The sequence below is a fragment of the Vidua macroura genome, chromosome 18 (assembly GCF_024509145.1).
Source record: "Vidua macroura isolate BioBank_ID:100142 chromosome 18, ASM2450914v1, whole genome shotgun sequence".
NCBI lineage: Eukaryota > Metazoa > Chordata > Aves > Passeriformes > Viduidae > Vidua > Vidua macroura.
In genome coordinates this window covers 3,654,300-3,672,237 of record NC_071588.1, presented here as the reverse complement: position 1 = coordinate 3,672,237, position 17,938 = coordinate 3,654,300, and the positions used below count along the sequence as shown (strand labels likewise).

Genomic DNA, 17,938 nt, shown 5'->3' with positions numbered 1-17,938 from the left:
CGCGGGCCGGGTCGGGGACACGGGGGGGACACGGGGGGACACGGGGGGACACGGGGGGACACGACCGGACACGGTGAGGGGACGCAAAGGGACAAGGGGCCACAGGAGTGCAAGATGAGGCACTTCGGGGGTTGACAGCACCCCTTGGTTCCCCGCGGTGCCTGCGGGACATCGCTGAGCCGTGCCCGGCCTCAGCCCTCGCTGCCCCCCGTTTGCCCCAGGATGTGCGGGGAGGGTGCCCGGGCTCCTCCACCGGCCGCCGTTCTGCTTCGGCTACTTATTGCACGCACATTTCCCCTACAATTAGCACATGCTCTTTAATTAATTTTCCTCTTTTATTGCTTCGCCCAAATTATCTCAGCTCCGGCGCCGCTGGCGTGCTCACGGCGGATAACGCCGCTATTTATGGCTTTCCTGTCAATGCTGCGGCTCGAGAAGCCAGGACGGCCACCTCCCCCCGGGGCCGCATCCTGTTCTCGGTGCAGGGCACAGCCCCGGGACAGACCAGAGCTCAGGAATTGTCTGTCCTGATCCCCATCCTCAGCCAGCCGCTCCCCGGCTCTGTCAGGCAGGTGGCAGCTCTTCCCCAAATTCCTGAGCTGGGCAAACCCTCCCGGCCATAACCGCGGTGCTGTAACTTTCCAAGGGAAAACGGAGCTGAGACAGGCAAAGCTGCGGCATCAAATCTGCCCGGAATAATCTGCTACACATGGAAACCCCCTGAACACCCAAGGGGAGAGGGGTAAAATCCCCCGAAAGCTCCTGAGGATGCTGCCAGCAGAAAGGAGCTGTGAGGGAGTGTGGTGGGCAAGGCAAGGATGTCCCCAGAACCTCACACAATGGGAGCTGAGGTGCAGGGGTGTGATGGAGGGCACAGAAAAACCAGCTGTGCCAGAGGAGATGAATTTCAGCCACCAGCCAGCACCAGGGCCCGTGGGTCACCCCCACACTCCCCAGTTCGAGCATCAGGGATGGGGTGACCACCTCTGGCAGCTTCCAGCTGCAGCTCCCAGCAGGGATCTGTCTTTCTATCTTTAATATGCTTTTCCCCCTTCAAAATAATCATTGCCAATAAACAAATATAGCAGCCAGTTCTATATAAGCATCAAATTAAGCAGGTACATGCATTTGTTATATTTGATATAGCCTTGTTAACTGGAAATTCCCAGGTTTGGAATATGTATTGATTTCAGCAAACATATATTACTTTACTGTAAGTACCCACAGCCATTGTAGTTAATATACAACAGTTTAATTTAAAATGCATTAGTTTAATAAAAATGCATAAAACAGAAGGGAATTGCATTAGCTTCAATAAAAAAGAATTCAATTTCATAAATATTATCCAGTGTTAAAATGCATTGATTTCCTGGGAAAATGTATTGGTCAGAGGTAATTTACATTGGTTTGGATGGGAACGTCCTGGAGTGTATACATATGTATTAGTTTAGTCAAATGTGTCTGATCACAGAAAGAAATACCGGCAGGAGCGAAGGATATTCATAAGGAACAGGCAGGGAGCGAGCGGCGGCACGAGCTGGCTCTGGAGCATCCCGGCCCTCTGAGGTGGCTGTGCCTGGGGCCGGACACCCCCACGCGGGTTCTGTGGGGGCTCAGGCTCGGGGGTACCGGGACGCTGCCGGGATCCCCGGCACACGGAGCCGTTATCGGGCCCGGGCAGGCCTCGGCTGGGGCCGGGGCTGCCGCTCGCTCAGGCAGAGCACGCGCCCGGCACGGAGCAGGGGTTAATCAAATCCTTTTGACTCCATTTTTTATCGAGCTCAAGAGGGGCTGGCCTATTAATTAGAAAGGCTTTTTCATGTAAAACACAGGCTCTTTGGCAGATAAGAAGGGACGATGCTTGATTTTGCCGTGGCACAGATCCGTGTGTTATTCCTTGACATCCATTCACAGGCTGCAGCCACTTCCCACAGCTCTTTTGTTCGCTACAGGGCTCCAGGGGCAGGTTTGTGCATACAGACATATTTAAAGCACACAGGTTCTCCTGGGGGCCAACAAGCCCCCCAATATCCACACGAGGAGAAGGATGTGATGTGCCTGGAGGCGCTTCCATCTGCAGGCTGGAGCAGGATCCTCAGGGGAGAGCAGGATCTGGCCCGTGCAGCACAGAGGATTTCAGCTGACAGCAAGAAGTGAGCAGTGGAGCAGATGCAACGACTTACAAATCACAGCAGAAACCCTGGCAGCCATGGACCCCATGCCCATCCCGGGTCTCTGTGCCACCCTCTGCACACCCAACCCTTCAAAGCCCTCAGCCACCATCTCACCCCAACCACAACCCAGGCAACGCCGGGGAGAGACACAGGTCGGGTTTCTTCCAGGCTGGGCGGGAAAAAAATGGTTGTTCCCGAAAAAATAACATTCTGGGAGATCTCCACAGCTCCAGGGTTTCCTCTTGTGCTGTCAGCCGTGCCCCAGCACAGACACGGAGCCGGGATGGGCAGAGCCCAGGCGGCGCCGGTGGCTCCACGGCCAGTCCTGTGAAACCACCACACATCACTTCCCTGATGCTTATGGATTTTTCCTTAATGCCACAAATTAAGGTAATTGGGCTCGGCTGGACGATGAATCCAGCTGAACTTGGCAGGACGAGGGATCGTCCGTGCCGAGATTGATCCCTCTCATCCCCGGCTGTGCCCGGGGCTGGTCCTGGCCCCAGCTCTGCCCCCGCGGCTCTTTCTCCTGCCCTTTTTGTTCACACAGACCTCAAAACATCCTGAAATCCCTTCCCTGCGCTGCAGCTTCCTCCAGACGAGATGGTCATTCCCGGATCAGGAGTTTTTCTCCTCCACAGGCACTTTTCCCTACACACTTCCCCACTGAAATCTCCTGAAATTGCCTACTGAAATCCTCCCCGCAATGCCATCCTCGCTGGCTCGGCCTTGGCAGCCGGGCGGCGAGTGCCAGGGATTAAACACGATATTTGTGACCTCCGGGAGAACAAGGGCAGCGTCTGGGCAGAGCCCGGAGTTCCAGGGATCTGGTTTCACAATCCCTTTTGTTCCCAGCCCTGTCCCAGCCCTCCCTGCTCACCCACCACCCTCCTCGGCACGCGGAGGGGACAATGCCGGGCAGCGAGGCCACCAGCCCGCACGGCCACCGGGTCATGGCCATGCCAGGCACCGCAGAGCTTGGGGGGCTGATGGGCATCCGTGGGACTGGCATTCCCATTCCAGCATGCCCGTGAATCCTCCTCCAGACTCATCCCGGGCAGGGCGAGACGCGGGGGGAGGGATAAAAGGAACAGGCTGAAGACAAAAGGGAACCACCGAGCAGCCCGGTCCCGGCAGCCACGAGTCCTGCTCCACAAGCGCAGCAGACACGGGAGAGGTTTTGTGGGATTGCTGCCCGTGGGTTCCTTGGCTCTTTCTGCAGGAATGCTGAGCCAGAGAGTCCGGGCAGTGTGAGCGTCACCCCTGCAGGATGTGTCCCCGGGACAGAGCCCGGAATCGGGAGAGTTAAATGTGTGTGTCCCACCGCGACCGGGGCGAGCAAATGTTTGGCTTAAGTGGGTGACAGGTGCCTCAGTGGGGGTGACACATGAGAGAGGAGCTCTCCGTGCCTGCCCGGCTCTGCCGGAGCTCAGCATCCGCCTCCGGCCCCGCCGCAGCGCTCCGGGATGGGGCGGCGGCGGGATGTTCCCTCTCGGGACCAGGCAGCTGCTCCTGCTCCCGGAGCATCCCAAGGGAGGCGACCCACGGGCAGGGGGCCGGAGCCGAGCTGCTCCCGGCTGTGCCGTGCCAGCGCTGCGATGGGGCTCCCAAAGACGCCTGGAAGCACCGAGGAGAAACACCCACGTCCCAAGGCTTGGGGGATTCTAGCGGGGGGTCCCCTGGGGCCAACCCCTCCCTGCGTGTCCCAGCGGAGGGGACAAGCCCGGCGCCAGCCCGAGTGACAAAGGCAGGTGGGATTGTTCCCGAGCAGCCCCGGGCCAGCATCCCCGGTGTGGGAGCTGGGGGCCACCCGGCACTTCGTTAACCTTGAAACCCTCCCGGGCTCACATGTCACGTCAGCCGGTGACAACAACAAGCTGCTATTCCAGATTAGAGAGTGAGGGACAGAGAAAGGCTGAGACAACAGGGTTGGGGGCGGCCAAATTACCTATTACAGCCAAAAGTGGGCATGGGGCTATTTTTAACCCCGAGGGGGGTGTATTTATTGTTCCAGCCGGGGGGAGTGAGGGAGTGCCTCTGGGACACCCCTCACAGTGACATCGGCAGCTGAAAGAAGCCATGGTGAGTACTGAGAGCCCAAAGCTCCAGCAGGAAGAGATAAAATTCATTTGATTTTTCACCAGAATAGCTTTAATGGGCAGGGTACAAAGGAGGCTACAAGGAGTTGAGGGCCAAGGGTCTTGTCTGCCTTGGAAAGGGGGTGAGAAAACTGGGGAGCATCTGGGTGGACCAGCAGCATCCCACAGGGAACAGAGAGGTGTCCCCCATGCTAGCAGAGCTTTTGAATGAATGCAGATGGTTTTAGGGTCCAAATGCCATTTTTCTCTTTCCCCTTCCTTCATGCAGTGAGAGGAAGGGCCGTTTTGTGCCCCCAAAATCCTCCTCCTGACAGACCCCCTTGAGAGGAAACGGCTGCAGGAGCAGGCACTGGAATGAGGGATAATGGGCTGGGTGGGACAGCGAGGGGCTCTTCAGTCCTCTTTAAAACACACATTGACCCATTTCTGGTTGTTTCAAGCCTCAGTGCAGGAGGGAGGCAGATTTTTAATTAAGCCATATTTTAACATCTGCACAGCAGGGTAAAGAAGCACTGACTGGCCACAACCCTCGTGTGCAACCTCAGCAGTGCTCCCAAAACCTGGGTTCCAAGGGGGATATCTCATCCCAGAGCTGACCCTTTTACCTGCCAGTGGGAGAAGTGATTTCACTCCTCGTCTTTCCTTGGACCCATTTGGCTAAATTCACCAGGAGCTGAAATTTAAGCTGGAATCTTAATGCCCCTCAGTATCGCAGAGCTGCAGGGAGAAACTACCAAGCCCCCAGGGGAGAGAGCCCCAGCCCAGAGGTCCCACGAAGGAGTCACAAATAAAAAGCACTTCCATGCTTTTATTTCACCCCATAAAAAGCCAGTGAGCTAATGGTACATACCTGGACTCCTGCAGGCACCCAAGAAAGCCAAGAAGAGGATTGAAGGTGCTAATTCCAATGTCTTCTCCATGTTTGAGCAGGCCCAGATCCAGGAATTCAAAGAGGTAGGTGGGTTTGGTGGGAAGGACAGAGGGTCCTTGATGCGATGTGACCTTCAGCTCTTTCCTTGGTGCTCTCGAGTGACAGCTGGGTCATACCAGGAGGCAGCAGGCCTGGTTTTGGGTCATTTTATTTTAAAAGTGAGAATAACAGCTCGGTGACACCGTTAAATCCGGCATCGCCTCCAAGCTTCCGAGGAGCCCCATTCCCTCAGAGGATCTGGCACATCCGAGGGAGCTGGAGCACATCTCCCAGCTCACTGCCACCTGCCTTGCCAGGAGCTCTCAGCCCCTGCACGGCAGGCACGTGGTCCTGTGCAGACCCCAGTTCCAGGGATAACTGGCCCCAGTTGGAGGAGGTGGCTCAGGCTGGCCTCTCTGCCTGGTGGCATACTGGGGTGAGAGGGATTTGGCCGAGGAAAGGGTTTGGGGCTTGGGTTGCCATCACCCCAGGGTGCAGGACTGTGTGGGGTTAGGGTGAGTGAGACTCCCAGAGCCCATCCTGGAAGGGTTCTAAATGCCCTTATCCCATCCAAGCTGAAGGGAGAAGGAGAAAGGTGCTAAAGCCTTTGCAAAAGCTGACAATTCTCCCTTTCCCTGTGCTCCCTGCCCTGCTCCTGTGCTTCCAGGCATTCACCATCATGGATCAGAACCGGGACGGCTTCATCGACAAGGCAGATCTGAGAGACACCTTTGCTGCCCTTGGTGAGCCCAGCTTTAGCAGCCTCCCCTCCCCAGCTTTGCCAACACCAGACCTGTTAATTGACAAACAAGGTGGGGTGGGGCATTTAACCAAGCCCCTGCCATTCACCGGATCTCCCCTTTTGCCAAAAACCTCCTGATCCAAACCCAAGCCTGTCAGCCCGGGAGATCCCTCACAGGTAGCCTGGAGCAGCTCCCACAGCAGCGCTGGTTTATCCCCTTGGCACTGGAGCCAGCCCCTGGATTGCACAGCCAAACACTCCCTGTCTTTTCCGTGCTTAGAAGCACCTGGCTGTGCCCATCCCACGGCATCCCGCGGCGTGAGGGCATTAAGGGGATTTAGGGGATTTGTGAGAGGCTGTGACACTGCGAGCTTGGCTCTGCCATCAGAGGTCAGCATGAATCAGCAGTGGAGCTCCAAGGACAACCCAGACTCGGGAAAAAGGATGTAGGCTTTCAATCCTGTTTGCCTTTGGTGCTGGGGGACAGGGAGAACCCCAGTGCTGGTGGTTTTGGCCCAAAACACATTGCAAGGAGGGCTAAAAGAGGCTGATCCATGGGGCAATGGAAGCAGCACAGCTCAGTCTTTTTCATCCTTCTTTTCTGTAATTCTGGAGCCTGAGAAGCCAGAGCTGGAGATGATTCTCTCACCTCACTCCTGCTACCTCCATTCCTTGTCAGAGGTGGTTCCCCAGGAGTGTGCTATTTCCCTCCAGTTGGGGAAAACCCCCCAGGGAAGGGTTCTGTGGTGTGTATTTTTAATACACACATGCAGAGCAGGACTTGGATCCATGACTGACCCATAGCTGCTCTCCCCAGGGCGCCTGAATGTGAAGAACGAGGAGATCGATGAGATGATAAAGGAGGCACCGGGCCCAATCAACTTCACCGTGTTCCTCACCATGTTTGGGGAGAAGCTCAAGGGTGAGAGGGCACCTGGGGAGCTGGGAGTGGTCAGTGGTAGTCAGTGGCATTCCTATGCCCCAAAATTCCTGCTGATTTGCAATACCAACCACCCCTAGGTCCAGAGATCCAGATCTTATCCCATGTCTCCCCAAATTGTTGGGGAGTATGAGATGGTCTCCGTGCCTCAGTTTCCCCAGCCACTTACAAAACCCACATGGCTGAGCTGCTGCTGCTGTCCCGTAGGAAGAGGGGACAGCTCTTGCAGCACCTCTGAGCCTGCTGAGTGCCAACAGTGGCCCCCCTGGCTAGAGCCAGACTTTGACCGATCATCCCATGTGGCTGTACCCTGAATCACGTACTTAACCCAAGGAATGCAGCCTCCTGCCGATCTCCAAGAGGCTGCAGGGCCCCAAGGGCTGTGCCTGGAGCTCTATAAATACGCTCCAAAGATTAGATAAATGCCGGATGCCGGAGTGGCGGCGACACCGCCTGCTCCGTGCTCACACCACGGCCCTACGGCTGCTCCTCTACATGCCACCAACTTCACTCAAGTCTCCAGCTGCAGGGTCAGCATTCCTGCAGGGACCCCACTTTCCAGTCTGCCCCCCATTTTGCTCCCGAGGCTGGGAGAAGCAGGAGGCTGCAGTTGGCTTCCTACTTTACCATCTCAAATGGCCGTGGCTTTGTCCCCCGCAGGTGCGGACCCGGAGGAGACAATCCTGAATGCATTCAAGGTGTTTGATCCAGAGGGGAAAGGCCTGAAATCTGCCTAGTGAGTGCAGGGGTAGCTGGGGCAGGGAGTGATGGGGGCGTCCCCATCAGGACCTGCCCAGTGCTCACTGCGCTCTCTCGTTTGCAGCATCAAAGAAATGCTGATGACACAGGGGGAGAGGTTTTCCCAGGAAGAGGTATGATCTCCTTCCCAGCCTCTGCCAGCCTCCCTCCATCCCAAAAGACCCCATCCCTCCTCCAAGCCCTGGTCCCAAGCACCTCCCATGCCACCTTTTCTCACTGCTCTTCCCCGGCAGATCGATCAGATGTTCGCTGCCTTCCCTCCGGACATGTCTGGCAACCTGGACTACAAGAACCTGGTCCATGTCATTACTCATGGTGAAGAGAAGGACTAGCCCAGGCTCAGGGCTGGGGCTGCCACTGCAAGCACCTCTCCCTAGGTCACACAGGGGTTCCCTTTCCTCTTCCCCTGGAGAGGCACGTGCCGGGGAATTTGGCACGGGAATGGCATTCACATTAAACAGCCTTTTGGCAAGAGGAAATCCAGCTGCTGGTGTGAGCAGTGCTTGGGCTTGCGTGGTGTGCCTGTGCCCTGTGGGAGCCCTCAGATCCCTCCAGCCCCTGCTGGCCTCAGCACCCCAGACCTACTGCACGTGACCCTCATGTGTCCTCGAGCCCCTCTGCCTCCCACTCCCACTCCCAGCCCCAAACCAGCCTGTTCCACTCTGGGCTGTGTCCATCCCACCTGGTCCCATAGGGCCAGCACTGAGCTCAGATTTCCTTCAGGCAGCAGAGAGTTGTCAGCTTCTGCCAGCTTAGCAGGGAACACCCCATGAGCACACTCATCCCCTGCATCCCACGGGCCAGGCCCTGCCCTCGGGCACAGTGCAGGATTGGCACCGTGGTCCCCATCTCTGGCTGTGGGGAGTGCCACAGGGATGTCACCCTGTGGTAGAGCAGCTGATCCCACCCTGGCTGCGGGAGCTGCCAGCAGTGGGTGAAGCCATGCCAAAATATCACCTGGTGAGTCTCTGAAGCCTGTGAAAGGTGTTGGGCTCCTCCAAGAGAAGGAAGATGGAATGATGTGCAGGATGCAGAAGGTCAAGAATGAAACTGCTTCTTTAATTCCCTGGTGGGCTTCTGGTCCCTGATGGGCTCCTGGTCCCTGATGGGCTCTTGGCCCCTGATGGGCTCTTGGCCCCTGATGCACTCTGTGATGTAAATCTCCTTCTTCTCTTGCCCGAGCTGGAGGGCCTGGCCAGCTCCTCCTCCTGCCTCCGGATAACGAGCTGACGCAGCTGAGCCCGGCCCAGCGGCTCTTCTGCTGCCAAAGAGAATGGCCATCCCATAATACACAGTTTTACAGGCCTCATACCTCCCGGTGGGGCAGGACAGGCTGGAGGGGATGGGCTGAGAAGGACATGTGGCAGCAAGTCTTGGCCAGGCAGCCACGGGGGATTGGGGAACGGCTGCTGCCCAGCCATGGCCCCTCTCTCCCCGCTCCCTGCTCACCAGTTTTGGGGTCAGTGGTCTCCAGGTCTGGGGGGGGTGGGCAGAGCTTGGCCCGGTCCATGGTCCAGAGGAGGTTGGAGGCTCCCTGGAGGGGGCTGATGAAGGCCTGGGAGCGCTGGGCACGATCGATGGACGTGTAGCGCAGCAAGGACTCCCTCAGCAGGAACTCCTTGATCTTGTTCTCCACGGGACCTGGGTGGGGAGGAGCAGTGTCCTGCAGTGTCCCTGCACCAGGACCCTGCCCAGAGCAAGGGATCCACTGGCTGCCCTCCCCCAGGGTCAGGGGGCCAAGGCTGAGTCATGGAATCATAAAATCACAGAGCCATTGATGTTGGAACACACCTCCAAAATCACCAAGTCCAACTTCATACTGAATATCCCCTGCATGTTAAAGCATACCAAAGTGCCACATCCGCTTTATTTTTGGAACACTTCAAGGGTGGTGACTCAACCACTTCCCTGGGAAGCCGGTTACAGTGCTTGACCACTATTTCAGTGAAGAAATTTTTCCTAGTATCCAACCTGAACCTCCCCTCGTGCAATTCCCCTTGGCTCCTTGCTGGCTGCCTGGGAGGAGAGGCTGACCCCCATTGCACTTCATCACCCAGAGCCACGATGCAAGTTTGGGGATCCACTGGGATGTTTATACATCCAAATTAGCTCCCAAACTTGCTGGGAATTTGGCATTGCAAATTCGCCTCGGGGCACACATGTCTGATGGTACAGGGGAAAACAAAAGCTCAATATAAACACAGTGAGGGCAGGTGGTGGACAGGACTTCCCAGGGCATGGGGCACGGCAAGATGGGCAGCCCTGACCTACCAAAAACTGGCACCAAGCTCTCCCCAAGAGGCTTCACTATCGTTGTAGTGTCACAGTCCATGTCCTTCAAGAGGGTCTCAATGCGAGATTGGATCTGTCCCAGGAGTTTGTTGCTCTCCTTGCTTTTGTTCTCATACTTGTTGGCTTCCTCGGTGACCTCTGTTATTTTTGCCTACCAGCAAAGGTCCTTGTGTCACAAAGGTGTGACACCAGCCCCTCGCTGATCCCACCACCCCAGTGCTGCCCAGTTTCAGTCTGGAGACAGAATCACAGGGCACCAGGATGGCTCAGGTTGGAAGGGACCGCAATGGGTGGTCTGGTCCAACCTCTACTCAAGCAGGGTCATCCCAGAGCACAGAGCACAGGATTGTGTCCAGACAGTTCTTGAATATCCCCAGCTGCTCTTGCTGGACCAGGGCTGGCAGGAGCCCCACAGCCACCCTCTCACCATGCACTGGGAGCTGCCAAAACCTTTGCAGGGCCCTTTTCTGCCCACACCTCTCCAGCCACTGGCCACAGCAGCATTTACAGGACCGGACTCCCTGGGACAGGTGCTGGGACAGACAGGGATATGCTGCTCTTCCAGAGGGAATCCACGGCCACCATACCTCCAGCTCCTGCAGGACGTGGGTCCGGGCTGTCTCTGCCTGTTCCCGCTCCGTTGTGATGGCCGTCATATCATCCTGTGGGAACACCAGCGCGCGGAGTTGGTACCGATGGAATCCTACCTGACCCGCCAGACGGAGGCTGGGGACAGCCCAGGGAGCAGGGACACCTGCAGGGAAATGGGCAACCCCACTCCCCTCTCCAGGCAGCCCCACAAGGCTCGGGGAAGCTCCTGGCTCCCCGGGACCCTGCAGTATTTTTGCTGGGTACACGGTGGCAGCATTGAGACGCGTTTAGTTCCGAGAACACGGCGGAGTTATGGTTTTGGCTGCTCCTTTGCATCCCCCTAATCCCACCTGTGCGGCTGGAGCCAGGCTCTGGTGTGGGCAGTGATGTCGGACGCTCGGGAGAGGACAAACCCACCCTGACCCAAAATCACTCCCTGGAAAGGGGACACACGAAGAGCCAGGAACAGACCTGGATCTCCTGGATCCTCTGCCTGAGACCCTCGTTCCTGACGTTCAGCCTAATGGCATAGCTAAAGAGGATGAAGAATCTCCTGTCCTTTTCAATGAAGTCCTCCAAGAAATCATCAATGTCGCCGTCCGACAGCTCCAGCAGACGCTTGTAGGCCACCTCATAGCTCTCCTTTTGGCTCCTTTTGGCCCTCTCAGCTGCCTCAAAGGCTGAGAAAGAGACAGAGAGCCTTGGTTGTCCTTTGCAGAGCCCTCCCTGCAGTGCTGTGGGGTTTGGTGCAGGGCTGGGGCAGGAGGGAGCAGTGCTGGAGGGGCAGAGGGTGCCTGTTCCACCAGGAAACTGAGCAGGGATGTCATGGGAATGGAGCAAACACCATGGGATCCCCTCCCAGGAGGACAGAATTATTAGATTAGATTAAATGTTAGGAAAAAATTCTTCCCTGTGAGGGTGATGAGGCCCTGGTACAGGGTGACCAGAGCAGCTGTGGCTGCCCCACCCCTGGAAGTGTCCAAGGCCAGGCTGGACAGGGTTTGGAGCAACCTGGGATAGTGAAAAGTGTCCTTGCCCATGGAGGGGGTGGAACTGGATGAGTTTTAAGACTCCTTTCCAACCCAACCTGTTCTGTGGTTCTGTGGTAAAAGGAGCCATGGTTGCACACAGGAGCAGCTCCCTGTCCCAAGGGCACCCCAAGACACTCAGTCTCACTCAATTATCACTGTTCAGCCTTTTTGCTTGTAGGGTGAAGGTTGGGTGGGGGAGGTTGTGGGCAGGGCAGGCATCCTGCCTTTGGGGTGCAAGTCTATAAACCACGGTGAGCAGCCCAGCCCCATCAACTCTGCAGACTTCAGGTACGTGGTCCCAGTCCCACAAATTCTCCTCTGATACCTTCTCTCTCTTTGGCCTGCTCCTTCAATACAGAGAGATCTGCACATTTGCTGAGGAAGAAGTTTTTCAGCCTGGTCTCCTGGTGAAGGGCACACTTCCTCTCCAGCAGCCTGATGTTGTACTGGATGGTTTCTCTGCAGCGCACGTCCCGAATGTCCGAGATCCGCCCCAGATCCTCCATCCTGCACACGGAGAGCAGCCCTCACACCTTGTGTTGCTCTGTGTGCCTGGCCACTCCCAGGAGGGCCAGACCTGCCAAAGCCCCTGTGATGCTGTGCCCGTTCCCAGCTCTCATCTGGATGGAGTGGAGTCAGTCCAGAGGGAATCCACAGCCACTAACACAGCTTTTTTGGGGTTTTGTACTCGGGCATAGTACCCAGCTCAGGTGAGACCCAGAAAAAAATAGACTCCTCCATGGGGCAGTTCATCCCATCCAAAGAAACATCTGGGATAGATGGAATAAAACACCCTGGAGGTACCAGTCTCCCCACACTGACCAGCCCTTAGCACCCAGACCTGGATGGGAGTGGTGAATCCTCTCTCTGAAGCCTCAGTTGGTCTCTCTATTTGAATACTCACCACTGGCACCACCCATCAGCCCCAAGTTTTGCCCAGAGGGCTGACAAGGCCACGTACCACTGCTCGTAGTCTTCTGTGGCTTGCTCGATAGCAGCGTTCAGCAATTTGTTCTGCTGAACCAGACTTTTTTCCAGCTTCCAGTAGCTGTTGTCATAAATGGCTTTCTGGATCTGCAGGCTGGCAGTCTCTTCTCGGAGCCTGTTGTTTCGGGTCATGATGTTGTTGTAACGGACAGTGGCCTGGGGAGAGCAAAGCAAAAGCTGTGGAACTGGTGGGGGACTGGGGGGCTCACATTGCTGCTTAAAGACCTTGACCAGGGCAGGGTCAAACACAGCCCAAGAGATTTGAAGCTGGCCCTGCACTGTCCTCCTCCCCAAGGAAAGGCAACAGAAGACCAGGTTGACCACAACAGAGACCTGGAGCTGGCTTTGTCCAAGGCAAGGTGGCTCCAGGCAGCCCAGTTTGATGACAAAGCAGGTGCAGACCTTCAGGCCTCTTGGCACAGCACAAGTGCTGCATTTGGGTCACCAAGCCTGAAGGAGCCTTTGAGATATTCTGGGAATGATCAGGCCAGGGGAACAAACCAGGTGCTTTATGCAGCTGGTGTCAGCCAAATACATTTTCACCACCGTGCTTTGTCCTGACCAGAAAGGTCCCAGGCCCCTGTGTGACCCCACACATGTTCTCCAAAAGTCTCCAAAACGTTTCCTTACATGACTCAGACGTATCTCCAGCAACTCGATCTTCTTCTGCAGGTGTTTGTGGCTCTTTGCTTCCAGCATCCTCCAGGTTGTGTCTCTTTGCTTCACTATCTTTTTTTCCAGCTCTACAACCTGCACACACACACACAGAGGGAAAAAACCCAGGAAGTATAATCTCCACCCCTACATTCTGGACTTTTGTCAGGACACAGAGCCAAAGAAAATCCCCTCTGCTGACCTGAACTACAGCAATCATGTCACTAATGATCTTGCAGTTATAGGAGCAACTTTAATGCCAAAGGATCCCATCCTGCACACACAGAAACATGAACTGTAACTGGGAATGGGGTTTTTTTTTTTTGTGCACGAAGGAAGTGCAGCTGTTTTTGGAGGGAAGTCCAGCAGGTGCTGAACATGGCACAGCAGCACTTTGTAGAGTGGAAGAGGCAATGAGGACGGGGCTTTGGTAAAGGTTTTGTGCTGGCCAGGCAGGGATCTGTGCAGTACCCCTGGGAATGAGTGGAGGAAAACTTCTGCCAGAAGTGGGGAGCTTCCAGAGGAAATAAATCCATGGAAGAGTGACGCAGTTGGAGAACAGTGAAGCGCGGGGCAGGTGGGGGAGGGATGACTCAGGCAAGTCAGAGTTATCATCCCTGACAGAAAGCTAACCCTGTTGGGAAAGCTCTGCAGCACCTCCAGCAATGGCAAACTATCCAAACACGTTCCCTGGAGTCCTGCTTGGACAGCTGGCTCTGAGAACAATGCTGAAGGGAACTGTCACTTCCATAGCCTACATTTCCCTTGGCTTCCCACCCCATTCCTGCCCAAATCCAGCCAGGATGTCCTCAGAGAAGGGATGGGACATCCCTCAGATGCTGCTGTTCCTGTATTTGCCACACCTCAGACAGCACTGCTCCAGTTTTATCTCTTTTTCAGGAGAATAAAAAAAAGTGAAGGGAGAAGGAGAGGGGTGTTTGTGGCCCCAGGCTGTGTGTGCCATCACACAGGGGTGCAGGGACCAGTGGGACAAGGCTGAGAGTCCAACCTCACTTTTCCAGTCAGTGCTGCTGACTTGAATGGGAGCCTGGCTCTATCCATTTGTCATTGTCATGTGTCACTGGCCAGGAGGAATATCCCGAGGCCTGAATTAAATGTGTTTTACACTGAGGAGTTTCAGCCACAGGTCTCACTGTGTGACTCTGCCCTGCTGTGCTCAAGCAGGGAACAATCCAGATGCTCTCACCTGCTTGGCCAGGTCAGCTAACTGGGCTTTTCTTTCTTTGATCAGGGCATCATTCTGCATTCTGGTCTGCAAAAGGCTTTGGACCTTCATACGATTTCTGTTTTCCAGTATCACACTGCTCGGTGAATAGATCTGGCTCAGCATTAATGTCACATGTCTATGTTCTTGCTTCAGATCATCTATTGCTTTTCTGTAAAAATGGAACAACAAATGACATTTAGCACATCCCATCTGCCAGGGCAGGTCCTTACCCCTCCCCATCTCTGCTCTGTGGTCCCCAGATCTCCTTATAAAAAAGAGGGAGCAACATTTTATATGTGCAGATGTGATAGGGCAAGAGGGAATGGATTTAAGCTAAAAGAAGAGAGATTGAGATCAGATGTTAGGAAGCAATTCTTTACTTAGAGAGTGCTGAGGCCCTGGCACAGGGTGCCCAGAGAAGCTGAAGCTGCCCCGTCCCTGGAGGTTGGCTGGACGTCCCCTAAGGTCAGGCTGGACAGGGTTTGGAGCAACCTGGGAGAGTGGAAGGTGTCCCTGCCTGTGGGATTCTATAAATCTGTGATTTTGGCATGGAGGAACTTCCCAAGCTCCAGGCAGCCAAGCAGAGCTGTACTCACTCCTGAGCCTGCATTTGCCGCCAGATATCGGCATCGAAGAATTTCCTCTTGTACGATTCATGATGAAAATGGGTCTGCAGCTGCCTGATCTGCACTCTAGCCCTTCTTTCCTTCTCATTTTCAGGGAGCTCCAGGTCTTCTGAGGCTTCTCTCCTCTGCCACAGACAAGGGAGGGTTTGGTCAGTCGAGCAAACGCAGCCGGCAGTGGCAGCAGCGCCAGCTCCAACTCTTCCCTGGCACCTGAGACATCCATCACCACCCAAACCACACAGTGCTGGCTGAGCTGGAGCCAGCACCTCAATTCCAGGACAGGGAGAGACCTCCACCAGTGAAGAGGACAGGTGATGGCAGGTTGTCACCTCTGTTATCACCCAGCACAACAGCGAGCCAGAACCAGAGCCACTGCTGCTGGGGACACGGATGAGCCCAGCTGGCTGCCCAGGAGTGGAGCAGGAGTGCTCCTGTCCCTGACCAGCAGAAGGTGACTTCAAGCTGAGAAACTGCCCAGCAGGCAAGCACTGAAGGCAGTTAGACCCACCACTGCCTGTGTCCTCAGCTGACTCCAGTTCCCCAACACTGCCTCTCCCAACACCCAAATGTCAGTCCAGGGACTCATTCCTGGCACAGCAGGGCAGCAGAAGCAGTCCCACTGGTACTCAGCACCTTGCTGGCAGGAGCAAACCTGGCTCCCACTGCTGGATTTGTATTTCCACGGCTAAGACCCCCACAGCAGATCCTCCATAGTCCCTGTGAAGTTCAGCTTTAGTTTGTCTTTCTATTGTACCTTCATTTTCCCCGTCTAACTCTGCTGGTTGCTCTGTAGACACCTTGGGAAGGGAACAAGTGAAACTCTGCAGGCACAGGATTGCTTTCCAAGGGAAGAAATGAAACAGGAGTAATGGGGTGGCTGTGTCCTCCTGCCCATCCCTCAGCACCCGCTCGCGTGTTTGGCACATGAGGAAACCATCACAGATGGCTGCAAGAGGAATAAAAGGAGAGCATTTCTGGTGATGTCATCGTGAAATTATCGAGTTTTATAAGTAGGGGAAGAACAGATGGTTTGAGCTATTCCACACCATTCAGTACCTGGGTTTCCATAGAAATTCCAGCGAGGCCAGTCCCCCCCACCCAGTGCCTGCAGAACACCTGGATCCAGCCCCCCTGTCCCACTGATGCCAGGAGGGCACTAGAGTGGACCCTGCATCCCTTACCCCCAGAGCTAGTCCCCAGCAACCACACTGCAGTCCCTTGGGTCCCCCTGTGTCCCCTGAGACTGCTTGGCCCCACACAAGGCAGTTCCTCTCCAGCCAGGAGACAGAACCACGGTGGCAGTCAGGTATTCCCAAAGATCCACCCCTATTTCCAGCAGGAAGCTCAGGAGAGGGGAGAACCTCGAAGAGAACTGGTCCCAGTCCCATCCTTGCACTGCCCCAGGTTCCGTGGTTGCCATGGCAGCGTCACCACAATGGAGTGAGGATGGAGCTCCACGATGGATCAAGCAAGGAGTTGTTGGGACCAAAGGGGTTTCTGTGCCCCAAAACCAGCCCTGAAGCAATGCTCCAGCACCTCCCTGCCTGCGTGTCCACAGCAAGGTGAAACCCTCATTTGGAACTGAGCCATAACCTGGCATTCAAAGACTTTTGCTCCAACAGGAGCAGCCAGACATTCACCATCCCCAGCAGTGCTTCGGGATTAGGTCTGCTGCTCCCTCCCCATCTTGATCCCAGCTCCACACCCAGATTTTTGCCCTGCCAGCCTGGTTTTTATATTTTTTATTCATAAAGAGACCATCACCACCTCACTGCCACCACTGCTGCAGCAACGGTTGGCGCTGCCAAACTGGGGCAGGACCCTGGGGACAGGGACCTGTTAGGTGGCTGATTAGGAGACAGTTTCATGCCCACTTCTCTTCTTTCCATGCAGGGAAGCACACAGGAGCTGTGGATTGAGTCATAAGAGCCATGATAATCCTCTCCCTGTAAGCTGGAGCGCGTGGCCAGCTCCTTCCCAGGGACTGCGCGAACGCTGAGATCCCTGGAGGGCAGGAGCACAGGGGCTGTGTTTTGTAGCCCTGGAGATGCTTACTCAGCTGTGGGCTGAAGGGGAGTAGAGCAGAGCTGAAGGTGAGCAAAGGGCAGCCTGTTCCAGTTTGCAGGGCTGCAGCGAGTTCAAAGCCACGAGCAAAGTCCCCGAGCAGAGCATCGGCACCTCCCCGTTATCCCGGAGACTTTGATGAGCTAACAGCCCAGCCACCGAGTTCCAGCCTAATTCCCAGCCAGACAGGCTCTGAGGAGGCATTTAATTGGAAATCATATTCATGGCAGAAAGAGGAATGTGGTGTTTGATAAGAAAAATCACAACTAAGGGCAGAGCCCTGCTGGGAAGGCACCGGAGCCTGAGGATCCCACCAGGGCTGGGGGAAGCTCCCAGAGCTTTTCATGCTGTTCCTGCATGAGCAACAGCTCCGTGGGATAATGACAACAACCTCTCCAGGGTGAGCTTGTCACACAGTCCCAGTGGCCCTGGCTGTGTTATAGGGCACATTCCTTCTTTTCACCCTCAGCAGAAACAGGGCCAAACCCCCAGTTCCCAATAAAAGTAGAGGTGCAGGGGTGAACATTATTTTTCCAGACACAATGCTACTCAAAATTATGTTTTTTTCCTTGGCTTGGACTAGTCCAGCCTCAAAAATACAGCCCATATTGTCTGTCCTTTTTGTTTTCTTCTCCATGGACCAATTCTGAATTGTTTAGCAGTGAACAAGTCAGTAAATTAAACTATTCAGGAGGGCTCTGATTTGGTAGAGTCTGTGTCTGTCTCCCTCATTGCAGAAACACTGATTTGACTAAAGAGGACTTTTTTCACCCAAACAATGCCTGACTGTCACACTTGCTCTCAGTGAGGGTGACTTCATTGTCTGGACCTTTCAGCAGAA

General features: G+C 55.3%; 2 protein-coding genes across 9 annotated transcripts; one reads left to right on the top strand and one right to left on the bottom strand.

The window, feature by feature from the left end:
• Positions 1-3,168: 3,168 nt before the first annotated feature.
• Positions 3,169-8,107, top strand: MYL2 (myosin light chain 2). Its single transcript, XM_053993916.1, has 8 exons — positions 3,169-3,485; positions 4,189-4,256; positions 5,138-5,227; positions 5,851-5,926; positions 6,743-6,847; positions 7,526-7,601; positions 7,689-7,737; positions 7,858-8,107. Exons 2-8 carry the CDS (start codon positions 4,254-4,256, stop codon positions 7,954-7,956), a joined length of 498 nt encoding a protein of 165 aa, XP_053849891.1. The 5' UTR covers positions 3,169-3,485; positions 4,189-4,253; the 3' UTR covers positions 7,957-8,107.
• A 555-nt stretch (positions 8,108-8,662) lies between these two features.
• Positions 8,663-16,468, bottom strand: CCDC63 (coiled-coil domain containing 63). Of its 8 annotated transcripts, none has more exons than XM_053993922.1 (12): positions 16,395-16,468; positions 15,788-15,871; positions 15,004-15,158; positions 14,387-14,576; positions 13,156-13,275; positions 12,500-12,681; positions 11,864-12,045; positions 10,979-11,187; positions 10,504-10,578; positions 9,896-10,067; positions 9,074-9,265; positions 8,663-8,885 (listed from the first exon to the last, which is right to left on the bottom strand). In XM_053993922.1, exons 2-12 carry the CDS (start codon positions 15,791-15,793, stop codon positions 8,683-8,685), a joined length of 1,686 nt encoding a protein of 561 aa, XP_053849897.1. In that variant the 5' UTR covers positions 15,794-15,871; positions 16,395-16,468; the 3' UTR covers positions 8,663-8,682. The 8 variants fall into 8 exon arrangements, with proteins under 8 accessions (XP_053849897.1, XP_053849892.1, XP_053849900.1 ...); XM_053993917.1 differs by having other exon boundaries at positions 15,788-15,979; positions 16,395-16,452; XM_053993925.1 differs by having other exon boundaries at positions 8,663-8,882; positions 15,788-15,979; positions 16,395-16,452.
• Positions 16,469-17,938: the final 1,470 nt, after the last annotated feature.